At 62.3% G+C, this 13,157-nt stretch overlaps 1 protein-coding gene across 3 annotated transcripts in view; it reads left to right on the top strand.

The window, feature by feature from the left end:
• TAFA5 (TAFA chemokine like family member 5) overlaps positions 1-13,157 on the top strand; it is a 171,375-nt gene that overhangs the window by 25,662 nt on the left and 132,556 nt on the right. Inside the window, exon 1 of one of the 3 annotated variants that reach the window (XM_088795781.1) lies at positions 6,694-6,811. The exons of the other annotated variants lie outside the window; for them this stretch is intronic. Coding sequence (XP_088651907.1) covers positions 6,709-6,811 — 103 coding nt within the window. The 5' untranslated portion in view covers positions 6,694-6,708. Of the gene's footprint in view, positions 1-6,693; positions 6,812-13,157 lie in introns of those variants that run through there. 3 annotated transcript variants of the gene reach the window in all.

Below are 13,157 nucleotides of genomic sequence, written 5' to 3'. Positions count from 1 at the left end.
AGGAGCCGGCGGCTCCTGGGGGTCGAGGGCCGAGCACCTCCGAGACCTGCGTCTGCCCCTTGCTCCCAGCTCCGCTGCTCCTCTCCTGACTGTCCCCGTGCCTGCCCCCTCCAGCCTCGGGGCCCTGCACCCGCCGGCCCCTCTGCCCAGTGTCCTCCCATGTGGCCTCTTGCCTAAGCCCCTGATGGCCACACCGTGGAGCTGCTTTCTGACGCCCTCTCTTACCCTGGCCGCTGCCTCTCTCCCACAGAACCATCCCCTGCTTCCGTCCTGAGTCAGGAGCTGCACACTCTTCCTGTAAAGACCAGAAAATAGGAGCTTTGAGGGCCCCGTGGTGTCTGCTGCAGCCACTGCCGTCTGCCTGTAGCTCAAAACCAGCCACGGCCCCTGAGCATGTGGGCGAGGCTGTCATCAGGCTGAGCGGTGTCCCCCCGAAGCTTCTCTGCTGAGTCCTGACCCCAGACCCTCATTTGGAAACAGGTCACCGCAGATGTCATTAGTGAAGACGTCATTAGTGAAGATGAGGTCGTAATGGGGAGGGGGCTGGTCCAGTAAGACTGGGGTCCTTATAACAACACCATGTGGGGCCCCTCATGCCCCCCGGGAGAACACCACGGGGTCATGAAGGCAGAGAAGGGCCAGGTAACACCGAGGTCTCTGCCAACCCCCCTGAGTCTGGGACAGAGGCCTGAGCACACTGTCCTCAGGGACTGGGGGTGCCGACCTGCTGACACCTCGATCCCTGGCCTCCAGACCTGGGAGGGGTCAGCGTCCATTGTCTGCGCTTCCCCACCTGTGGGACGATGTTACAGCTCCCTCAGGAAACGTGGACAGCTGCGTTGGACAAAACTTCACTTAACAAGGGCAGGACACGCGTGGCCATATTTGGCTGCAGCCGCTGGTTTGTAGACCCTGCACTACAGACAGGGGTTGTTTTTCTTTCTGATCGTCTACCTGCCGACACTGCCAGCTTCAGAGGGACGGTCGGTCATTCCGTTATGCGGTTTTGTTCACTGGGGGTCCCAACACCTGGAGCCCTGCCTGGCGCTCAGCAGCTGCCTGAGAAGTGTGTGCAAGTGAGTGACTCATGGGCACAGTGACACGGGCGGTCCCGCAGGCCCCTGTGCTAGGGATCGGTGTGAACCTGTGCTGCCCCCCGCCTGGGGCTTCTTCTCTGTCACCCCCGTGTCTGTCCAACACCGGGGCACCGTGACTCCTTGGGCTCCCTTGGCAAGCTTGCTTCCTGGGCCCCTCACACAGTGAGTTCTTGCCCAGATGCTCAGGTCGCCCTGTGCCCCGTGGGGGCTACTGTGGGATTCGGGGATGGGTGGGATGTGCTTCCTGCCCTCTGGGCACTTGACCTGGTTGGGATAGAGGCATGCGTACACCACGCTGTACCGTGCTCAGCCAAAGGCAGGTTCCAGGGCCCAGGGCCCCTGCCTGGGCACTGGCTCTGCACCTCACGGACGGCAGGCTTGGGGCACGAGAAGGCTGGCACACGTCTTGCATGGGTATACCATTGTCCCAACGGTCTCCCTGCGCCGGGCGCTGCCACCCCCACCCCAGGCTGCCATGACCTTAGACCTGCAGGTCCCTTGCTCAGGAGCTTCCGTGCAGCTCACGCGCTGCGGGGCAGAGCCCAGACCCCACGCTGCCCTGACCCCCTCCCTGGCACCCTTGCCAGGAGCCGAGGTGACCTCCCTGCCACAGGGCCCTCATTGCCCCTGGACAGCTGACTCCACAGCTGACGGGCAGTGTGGGAACAGGTGCAGTGGCCAAGCCTTCCTCAAACTGCCACCCAGCCCACAGCCAAGGCCCCTGAGTCTGGAGTCTCGGCTCCAGTTCTGGGAGGGGCAGGCCTGGCGTCTGAGAGCCACTGGCTCCTGTTACCTCTGTGTGTGCCAGCTTTGCCCAGCTGACTGCCCAGCTGACTGCCCAGCTGACCACCCGCTGTTCCCAGAGCTCCTGGGGACAGCTCTCAGTGTTACCTCCTTCCTGGTCCTTGCAGGAAGAGACAATGTCCCATGATGCATTCACATGTTGATCATGGTGCCATTATGTATCTGGGAGTTTTTGTCATGAGAAGAATGAGATAATCACGTTAGTGTACAGTGAGCAGGCTTAAAAGGATTGCAAGACGGCACTTCCATTCGGAGACGGGAACTAGTTTAAAAATATGCTGTCAAAATATGTTGTCCTAAATGCTGACTGGATGGTTCTTTTGTTTTGCTTTGTTTCTTGAATGTGTCATTAGGAAGAAATTAACAGTGACATCAGCCAATGCATTTGCTCCAGAAGGGCGGGTGTTGGGTTCTCCTTGTGATTTTTAAAAGTGGTTTCTGTGCCTTTAAGTGTTATCTCTCTCATTGTGAAGGTCCATCATAACTTATTTTTCGTGTTAGGAAGGTCAGGTGTGTGCGTTTGGAGAAATGAGACATGAGAGGCTACGAGGTGGCATTCTGGCCCCAGCACCCCCCTCAGGTCCCTGCCGGCCTCCTACCTGCTCCCCATTTCAGGGCCCATCCAGCCCTGGGTGGCACTTGGGGCAGGAAGTGGGAGGTCTGTGGCTGCTGGAAAGTCGCCGTGTTTGGGGGCCCAGCAGAACCCTGTCCTCTTGACACTTAGGACGCAAGGCAGTGTGAACATGTCCAAGAATGGATGAGCAGAGCCTGAGTTTTATGTGAAGACAGATGTGTGTCTGCGTCAGAGGGTGCATGAATGAATGAATGAATGAATGAATGAGTGAATGAATGAGTGAATGAATGAATGCTGCAGGAGCTGTGGCCTCAGGGCTGGGAGCCCCACCTGCTGAGCTGTCACCGTGCCTCGGCACCCAGATGTCACTTCTTCCTGAGAAAACCGGCAAGGACGCGGCCGTCTCAGAGTTAGGCTTCACGACAGAAAGCTCCCCGCTCTGTCCTGTCACTTTAGCTCACGAGAGCCTTGTCTCAGGAAGAAACCCAGCCCTGGTGACAAGACGCCCAGAGGCCCGGGCAGGCCCAGAGCAGGGGAGGGCTGTGCGCTGGCCCAGAAACGTGCTTCAGGCAGAAGTGGGCTGAGTGGCTCTGAGCAGCCCGCAGGCTCTGCCTCGCTTCTGCCTGTGAATGGATCACGCTGGGACAGGAGTCTGGAACCTTCCGGAAAGCAGCTCAGGAAGCTGTGCCTGTGGGGGAGGGTGGGGGTACAGGTGGTGGCCCATGTCCCCCAGCAGGCCCTGCCAGGGACACCCTGAGATGAGCAACAGCCCCCAGGGCCCCTCCAGTGACCTCAGCTGGCCGGGCCTGGAGCCAGGAAGGCCGTCGGGGCTACGCGGCAGATCGAGGATGGCGTTCCACGTCTGTGCCTTTCAGGAGTTCTTTTTTCAGAGTGAGAAGGAAACGTGGACCATTGTACCACAGTTAGGGACACAAGTGCTCCAGAAGGGGACCGGGTCCCCGAGCCTCATCAGACGTCTCTACCTTGGCCACTTCGGGTGCAGTGCAGTCCTGGCCGGCCCGGGGACAGGGCCCTCCCCACATCTCATGGGACCCTCCCTCCCCAGGGCCTTGTAGGAGGTGTCCTCCCCCCTCCGCGTCCCCCGGTGCATTTGGGTTTGGCTGCTGGTGGAAGCCTTCTCAGGGCACGATGCAGGGCCACCCCCCCCAGGGCTTCCCAGAGAGACGTGGGCTCCCCACAGCTGGCCACCCGCCACCCCGAGAGCCAAGGAGGCCGCCATGTGTGCCGGGGGTGGGGGGGAGCTGCTGTCTCAGCCTCAGGCAGCACATCCTTCCTCCCGGGCTCGGGCTCGCAGGTGAAGCCACTGCCTTGTCTCCGTGGGGGACACTGTTAGGAGGCCCCCAAGGGCAAAGCAGCTTTCTCCCTCATGTGCGTGACTCTTATTTTCACAGAAGCTCTGAAGGCCCAGCTTGGGGGTCCCCTGCGGCATTGTGTCAGGTCAACAAGCACTTCCTGGGCGCCAGGGCCCAGCCAGACAGGGGACACGGGGAAGCTGACGTCCAGTGTGTGTGCTCACGTGCACATGTGTGCAGGTATATGGGTGTGAATGTCTGTGCATGCGTGACAGCGAGTGTGCATGTGTGTGTGCAGACACATGTGTATACGTGTGTGCACGTGTGAGTGCACATGTGTGTGCATACATGTGAGGGTGAGTGTGGAGGAAGCTGCTCAGGTCTGCAGCTCTGACTCAGCCTGGGCTCTGTGGCGCCCTCCTCCCCCAGGCCCCACCCTGTCCCCGGCTGCTCCCCCTGCACCCCTATCCTGGCCAGGGGCTCTCAGCCTGGCCTTCAAGCTTGTAGGCTCCAGGCCAGCTGTTGGAGAGGCGGCTGCCACTGATGTGAAGGGACGTTCCAGGGCGGGTGTGCGGACAAAGGATCGCTCTTCATCCTCAGAACTGGCCGTGCAGACCGCCAAGCATGGTGGGCTCCTGCAGGGTCGGGACTGCTGTCTACAGGGCAGCTGGCACTTCCTGCGTCTCTCTAAGGGAGGGACAGCTGGCTTTCTCCCTCTCACGGTGGGACCAGCTCTCAGCCCGGCCTCCTAGGAGACGTTGCTGACCCCAGATAATAGGGAGGGCGGCAGGGTGGGCGATGGGGGCAGTGGAGGGAGGTCATGCTCAGAGGGAAAGGGGGGTCTCAGTCCTGGGGGAAGAAGGGGAGATCAGATGGCAGAGTGACCCCACCTGACCAACAGGCACACAGGAGTGGAGACAGGCTCCACACAGGCAGCTGCAGGAAACACGCAGGACTCTGAGCAGGAGACAGACCTCACCGTGCTTCTGCAGGGACCCAGGCCTCTGTGCAGAGCAGTACAAGCCTCTGAGGGGTCATAACAGGAAAGACACCAGTTAAACCATTTTCAGTTTGCAAGACCTTGCTCTGGCTCTCATGTCTCAGGCCTGTGTGAAGGCAGGGAGAAGAGTCAGAGGCTGTGAGGGAGTCCAGGCGGGAGGGAGGTGTCCAGGCGGGAGGGAGGGAGTCCAGGCGGGAGGGAGGGCGTCCAGGCGGGAGGGAGGGAGTCCAGGCGGGAGGGAGGGCGTCCAGGCGGGAGGGAGGGCGTCCAGGCGGGAGGGAGGGCGTCCAGGCGGGAGGGAGGGCGTCCAGGCGGGAGGGAGGGCGTCCAGGCGGGAGGGAGGGCGTCCAGGCGGGAGGGAGGGCGTCCAGGCGGGAGGGAGGGCGTCCAGGCGGGAGGGAGGGAGTCCAGGCGGGAGGGAGGGAGTCCAGGCGGGAGGGAGGGTGTCCAGGCGGGAGGGAGGGAGTCCAGGCGGGAGGGAGGGCGTCCAGGCGGGAGGGAGGGCGTCCAGGCGGGAGGGAGGGCGTCCAGGCGGGAGGGAGGGCGTCCAGGCGGGAGGGAGGGCGTCCAGGCGGGAGGGAGGGAGTCCAGGCGGGAGGGAGGGTGTCCAGGCGGGAGGGAGGGAGTCCAGGCGGGAGGGAGGGAGTCCAGGCGGGAGGGAGGGCGTCCAGGCGGGAGGGAGGGCGTCCAGGCGGGAGGGAGGGCGTCCAGGCGGGAGGGAGGGCGTCCAGGCGGGAGGGAGGGAGTCCAGGCGGGAGGGAGGTGTCCAGGCGGGAGGGAGGGTGTCCAGGCGGGAGGGAGGGAGTCCAGGCGGGAGGGAGGGCGTCCAGGCGGGAGGGAGGGCGTCCAGGCGGGAGGGAGGGCGTCCAGGCGGGAGGGAGGTGTCCAGGCGGGAGGGAGGGTGTCCAGGCGGGAGGGAGGGAGTCCAGGCGGGAGGGAGGGCGTCCAGGCGGGAGGGAGGGCGTCCAGGCGGGAGGGAGGGCGTCCAGGCGGGAGGGAGGGAGTCCAGGCGGGAGGGAGGTGTCCAGGCGGGAGGGAGGTGTCCAGGCGGGAGGGAGGGTGTCCAGGCGGGAGGGAGGGAGTCCAGGCGGGAGGGAGGTGTCCAGGCGGGAGGGTCTGCGTGGGCCCACCGCAATGGCTCCCATCTCCCCTGTGGACTCGGGTTGCACCTGGGCCAAAGCTGCCCAGGCCCACCCCTCCAGTGGGCGTCTTGGTGGAGGGAGTCCCAGGAGAGGCGGCCCTGGGCAGGCGCCATGCGAGTGTGTTGGGTACAGAGAGAGCAAAACCCAGGAGGAAGAGGCTGCGGAAAGGCGGGTAGCGATGGAGGGAAGGGCCAGGCCGGCAGAGGCACGTGCCGCTCTGCCCGTGTTCCTGCTTCCACAGTCACCCTGAGGCCCAGCCCCACACAGGGCCCTGCATCCAGGGACAGGTGTGAGAGCTTGGAGAAGGCACAGGCAGGAGGGTGAGTCGGCACAGCTGAAGACACCCAAGATGCTGGGCCCAGGCCACGGTCCCACACTCTGTCCCAGGGTGAGGGAGTTGCTAGCAGAGCAAACACCAGTTGGGGTTCCGCCCCGTCGGCAAGCAGGGGTCCCCTAGCACGTCTGAAGAGGGGCTGAGCTGGCCCCAACCTGGGGTGTGCGGTTAACGGGGTGTCCCTGAGGGGGGGTCCTGGGTGATGAGGGTACAAGGAGCAGAGAGGCGGGTCTCCCCTGAGGGGCCCCCATGTGGGCGAGGGGCACAGCCCTCTCCTGGCTGTCCCCACCCCCAGAATGGTGTGTCCTGTGCCTGGAGAAGGCAAGGCGATGTGCCCGCCAATGGCTGCAGGGCAGGTGCGAGACTGTCTGCTCAGTCTGCCCCTCACGCCCCCAGGTGCACGGACGTGCTCTGCTGAAGCCGTGGGTCCTGGCAGGGTCCAAAATGCCAGGAAGGGGCTGCTGCGCCTGGTCCCCGGTGGTCCCTCGGGAGCTGTCTGTCGGAGGAGGGGTCTGGAGAAGGACTGGAGCCTGGAATCCTGTCCAGCGTGAGTCCGCCCTCTGGGCGTCTCGGTCGCGGCCAAAATGAAATTTCACGGTGTGCTGTTGCCAAGAGAAGGGCATTTTTCACTTTCCCTTGTACCTTGTATTTATTTCCCCTTTTCCCACCTGTGCTTTCTTTCTGGGCAGAAAACCCAGTGTCTACAAATCTGAGGACATTTGGCCAAAGCAGCGTGTGGCATGACACAGCTGTGGTCAGTTATCTGGTGGAGGGACGAGACTAGAGGTACGAGGATGGATGTGTGGTTTGTGGCGTGGGGGTCCGCGCCCCGAGCTTTACCAAGGAGGCCTCAGAGCCAGGGCACCTGGGGTGGCAGCTGATGAGGACATGGAGAGGCTGGCACAGGGGACAGCCACAGTCCTTCCCTCCAGCTGCCACGTCCCTGGCAGAGGGAGACACACAGGCGGGGCGGGGACAGACCGGTGAGGCAGGGCCAGGCCTTCCTCCCGGGGTCTTCTGAGGGCTCCATGGAGGTGACGCGGCCTGGTCTGCTTTAGGGCTGATGGGAGTGTGTGGGGCAGACAGGAGAGCCCCTGAGTGCCGGGCAGCGGGCAGGGAGCTGGGGGGCGGGTGGACAGGGAGTGGGCATGGACGGCTAGGTGAGGGGGGGCTGTGGTCAGAGCCCGTACCCGGGGTCAAGCCCAGGCCACACATGCCTCCTGCTTCGTGCATTAGGTGGGGAGCCTGCCCCAGGCATGGGAGGTCGGAGGAGAAGTGAACTGTGTGCTGACCGCCGGGGGGTGGGGGGCCCTGGACTGGTGACTGCTGGGGTCAGGTCTGCCAGGAGAAAGGCTGGTCTTCAATAGTTCAGAGGGGAGGGGCAGCAGCCCCCAGGGGGACGCGATTCTGGGGTACATCACTGGGACCAGTTTTGAGGGAGTGGGTGGCAGAGGGAGATGGGGTGAGGTGACCGCTGGGACAGGGGCGCAGTGGCGAGGCTCTTGGCCACAGAGAGCAAGGAGAGGGCAAGTCGGGGTGCTGGCTGGTGGATTCCCTGGTAGCCCCCCAAGATGGAGCCGTGGCCTCAGGGCGGGTGCCTGAGTTCCTCTCATCTCTGGTTTCCTTCCCAGTTTCGCTCGTCACTTTGTCGGCCTTCGGCCAGCTCTGTCACCCCAGCCTGAGGCAGTGCCAGGCGGGTCCCTCCTGTTTCCAAGAGCATTCCGGGAATGTGTCCCCTCCCCCACCCCCGTGCCTTGGATGTTGGGTGTGGGGCTCCTACCCCCTCAGTGCTTGGCCTGGACAGGACAGGCAGCAGGTTTCAGGGTGTGGGGGACAGAGCCTTCCTCCCCCTGGGGACGTTCTGGTTCTGATCTATATGCGTGTGTGTGTGTGTGTGTCTCCTGAGAACATGGAGCGTTTCTATAGGCTTATGTGTGCGTGACTCATGAAAGCATGTGATCTACACACATGCACACACTCCATGTAATGTAAGATGCGTATGTGTTTGTGCGTGGAAGACACATTTATAATTCATAAATACACAAAAGGAGGACGGAAGAGAACGAAGCAACCTTTGTGTTGAGGTGAAATATATGATTTGACCACTGCATGGCTGTGTGTACATTGCAGATGTGTATTGATACACACGTGCAAAAGGCAGTGTGAGCACATACAGATGTGTGTGTGCTCAGCCCTGCAACACACAGCAGGGCCCCCGTGGGCGCACACACACGCACACACACACGCTCCACAGGTGCCCTGTGCTCTGGAATCCACACCGTGAAGCTGACTCAGAACCAGCAGTGTTTTTCAGCTTCCAGTGGCTTCTCCTGAAACTTGGCAGAGCTGACTGTGCATATGTGAGCGCAGGACTGTTTCTCCACGCACCCCACACCCCGGCACATATGTGTGTGCATGTACAAACACACACGTGCACACAACACATGCACATGTACAAACATGCACACACACGTGAGTACACACAATGCACACACGCACACATTTCGGTTGACCAGCAGGGACTGGACACGTGCCCCACCCTGGCAGCCGGGGCTCGGTGAGCGGGAACCGTCTGCTGAGGGTTTTCCCTTCCTGGAGCCAGGACACAGGTGGGTTTCCTCTGTTCGCCGACGAGCTCTGTGTGCAGAGGACCAGCCCAGGGAGCCGCGGTCCCCTGCGCTCACAGCCCTGTGTGGGGCCGTGAGGCCGATGTGATGAGTTGCCGGGAAGTCATGGCAGGGCTGGTTTGGCCAAACATGAGATGATGGAGAAGAAGGGCAGCGACCTGCTTGTCAGCATTGACATTTGGGGTCCGCCCGAGGGGCTGGGACCCGGGGTTTCTGCCCGAGGGGCTGGGACCCGGGGTTTCCGCCCGAGGGGCTGGGACCCGGGGTTTCCATGTCAGCCACGTGCCTGGCTTCCGGCCGGGCGTCTGCTCCGGAGAGGCAGCCTTGGTTTGCACAGTGACAGGTGCACGCGGGGTACACGCAGGGACGTGGCAGCATTGTCTGATGTCGGGGACAGTGTGGACCACGTAAAGTCAGCGGTCCGCGCTGGAGGGAGGACTCACAGGCCGGACGACGCCTTCCAGGTTTGAAGCGCGGGTGGGGTTGGGGAGGGGAACGGCCGCGGGCCTGGCTCCACCTGGGACTGGCAGCGCCCATTCCCCACGGGAGGATTGGGACGTGCGCAGGCTCAAGTGCTTAGGAGAAACGCCAAGTTAGACGCACAGGTGCTTCTGGCCGGGCAGGAACCGGGAGGCCCCTGCTGACATGAGCCAGAGGCCGGGTGCTGGCAGGATGGACGGTACAGGTGGTGCTGTGTGTGACACACTCGGCGGGGCTGGGGTGGTGGCTGCTCCCCAAGACCTGAGGACCCTGCTTCCTGCTCAGTCTCCTTGGTGCATTTCCCTCGGCATGTGTCTAGGAGGGAACGGCGTGGGGGGAACAGTGGGGCTGGCTGTGGGGAGCCATGGGTGGTGACCCCCCAACGTCCATCCACTTGTCATGACTGTGGCTCTTGTACTGGGATGGCCGTGCCAAAGCCCGGGGCAGTCCACGTGTGTGCCAGGAGGTACCGTGGGGCTCAGGTCCTGGCCCCGGGCCAGGTGGCCTCTGAACCTCAGTGGCTCACATCAAGGTGGGGTCACAGGGTTCTCGTGAGAACCAGACAAGGGCAGCTCCTCATGGGCGTAAACTAGGGGTTAATGGTGTCCTTCTTGTTCAGGGAAAAGCATTGCAGCGGGGTGACCTGTCCCCAGCTCCCCCTCCCCCCAGGGAGCCATCGGCCTGGACTGGGCCCAGACTGTAGCCTGTCGTCCTGTCGGTGTCGTGTCCCAGAGCTGAGCACGCTGCCAGCTGGCTGGAAGGGTCAGAGGAGCGTGCACAGACCCAGGGGGTGTGGGGCGGGTGGTCAGGGTGACGGGTGGCGGACACGGTGACCTTCCCTCCCCGATGGGTCATTCCGTGCATCCTGGGCACAGCGGGCAAGGCCCACGCGGCAGACGTGCTGGGCGCACCTGGCACAGGGAGCGAGGATGGCACAGGGCGTCTCCGTGGATGCCAGTGGTTTCCACGCAGCCCACAGACGTCATTGTCACCAACGCATGGCACCTCCTGCTAGTGGCTGCTTTTGTATTTGCAGGAAGCTGAGAATACATTTTACATCCTTAAAGGGTTATAGCAACAAAAAAGAAAGTGTGTGATGGACGGAGACAGGTTGGCCGGGATGTGTGTTTACCACCTGGCACTTTACAGAGAACGTTTGCCAACTCCTGGCTTGGGGGGACATGGGGTCAAGGCTGGGCAGGCGGTGGACAGTCACCCTCAGCGAAGGGCTGATGGGCCAGCCCGGCTCCTGCCCTTAGGCTGGCTGTGCTCTGTGCCCCCATCCGTGTGCAGTTTCCCGGCTCTGTGTGGTTTGGAATAGTTAGACACTAGCTGCTGAAACTTCCCTCACCTGAGCCCTTTGAAACGCAGAATCCTTCATGGAGTGTCATGGAGGGTGGAGCTCCTGGGTCAGCTGCCAGGACTGACCAATGGCCTAGGTCAGTGTCACCTCCAGCCACTGCTGCCCCAGTGCTGCCTGACACACGTCCTTATTTGGCCGGCAGCTCGGCTCCAGGCTGCTGGTTGGGTTCGGGTCTCCTTCACGTGTGTCCACGTGTTCTCACTAGCGACTGCCCAGCAGGACTTTCTCACGGTGCATGGCAGGCCCACAGGAGGCCAAACTCAACCACACGGGCTCAGGTGGGGCTCCTGCTTGGGTCACACCCACTAACAGTCCACCAGCTAAAGGAAGTCCCCTGGCCCATCCTGACATCCACTGGGCAGGGAAGGGGTCTCCGCCCACTGTGCGCCCTGCACCATCGTGGGCCGGTGGACGGGTGCACAGCAAGCCATGCAGTGTAACCTGGGGGCACCCGGAGCCACTGGGGCCCATAGAGAGAACGTGTGCTGGCCCCTCCCCTTCCGTGCCTCTCTTTAAGAGTGAATGTCTCACGCAGTGTGCAGAAGATACATGCGTTCAAGCACGAATAAATACATATCGAGGGGACGCACACTTTGCTAACTGACCGGGCCAGAAGCATGGCCGCGTCAGTCAGTTCCAGTCAGGCCCGGCTGACGTCTGCTGAGAGAAGTACCTGGGGGCCTTCTGGTGACCTGCTGAGTAATTGCCATTTCAGACCTTGCTTTCTTGGTAAATAATGACATTTCTCCATGTCACAGAGGAGGCCTGCTATATGGAAACGAAGTCATGGCCCACTCAGCCAGGGCCCTGGAGAGGCGGCCAGGGAGATCCTGGGCGGCCCCCAAATTGGTTTATTTGCCAGATAATCAGAGGCAAGGAAGGCATCTCGAGAGGACATGGGCTCTTGTGCAGACGGTGTGTGGCCCAGGCCCTGGGGACGGGCCCGGGTGGGGTGGCCGGCTCCGAGGTGGCTGTAACAGCTTCCCATCGAGAAAAGCTGTTTGATTTCCCTTTTGGCACCTGGTCTGAAACGAAGAACTATTACGTTGACTTTTCTGGAAGACAGAGTTACTTTTCTGGAAGACAGGGTGGTGCCGTTTGTCACTGCAGCTTTCCTTCTCGCAGCCCCGGCTTCTGGTTGACGTGGGCACAGCAGCACTTGGGGAGCCACTGAGTAGGAGGAGCAGTGAAGAAGGGACCCTGTGGGGACACAGGCCACCATTCTGTGCTCGGTGCTGCCGTGTGTCACCCAGCACTCTCTGTGCCCGGTGTCACCATCTTGTGCTGTCATGAGATTGGCAGAGGCTCCCTACAGCTCCGTCGGTGCCAGAGACCCTCTGAACCCATCGGGACCAGCACTCCAGAGCCTGCCAAGGGCCTTACAGGGAGCTGCTGCCCCACGGAAGACAGAGGTGACAAGCAAGTGGCTAGGTACGCAGCAGACACATCTGGTGGCTAGACGGTCCCCTCAAAGGATTGCAACAGGGGAGCCTGGTTGTGGCCGGAGGCTCAGGGGCCACTGAGTGTTGCTCCCAGGAGGTGGCATTTTAGCCGAGTGCTGGGGGACAAGCCAGAAGTGGCCTTCCATGGGACGCTGCGAAGCCCCAAATCAGCAGGAAGCCCAAGACTGGCCTGTGGCCCTGCAGCTGGGTGGTTGCAGGCAGGCAGTCCTGGGTGGTGCGAGCTGGAGAGGGGTTTGGCTTGCTTCCCTGTGTGACAGAAGGTTCTGGAGGGCAGAAGAAAGCAGAAAGAACACAGGATTAGATTTAGGCCGTAAATGCTCACGCCGGCTGCTGGGAGATTGTGGGTGGGGCTGAGGAGTGGAACTGGGAGGCCAGTGGGGAGCAGACAGAAGAGTCTGGGCAAAGGATGGGGTGCTCGGGCGTGGAGAGCAGGGAGCCCTGTGCACCCACGCCGTCTATCCCACCCATGTCCTCGGTCTGTGACACGCATTGGAGCTGAGCCCCAGGATGCTTCTGAGATGCTCCTGGGTGCAGGTGACAGAGAGCTCAGTCCAAACCAGCTTAAACGGCAAATTGTCATTGGCTCCCAGCCCGGGGACGAGCATCAGGTCAGAGCCAGGTGGGCTGCGGCCGCCCCCACCCTCCTGGGTGGCTCCCTCACCTCCCGGGGAGCCTGCAGCTGCTCTGAGGGCTGTGCCTCCCCTCCGAGCAGTGAGCACAGATGGGGACCCGCTCCTCCAGGCGGGGGGCTGAGGCTTACCCCACCTGGCCCAGTGGGCACACTCCCGTTCTCGAACTTGGGACTACAGGTGGGAAGCGGGTGGTGCTGGCGGCCAGAAGCCACTGGGACTGCCCTGGGGACGGCCAGCTGCTGTAGCGTGGCTGCCTGGGCGGGCTGACATGGCAGTGGGAAGCCTGTGGACGGCAGGAGGGGCTGAGGGAGGTGGGTGCTGCCTGGTG

This window comes from Rhinolophus sinicus, chromosome 1 (genome assembly GCF_057876585.1).
Source record: "Rhinolophus sinicus isolate RSI-liver-muscle chromosome 1, RSI-T2T, whole genome shotgun sequence".
In the NCBI taxonomy this organism is placed as follows: domain Eukaryota; kingdom Metazoa; phylum Chordata; class Mammalia; order Chiroptera; family Rhinolophidae; genus Rhinolophus; species Rhinolophus sinicus.
This window is presented reverse-complemented; position numbering and strand designations above follow the sequence as displayed.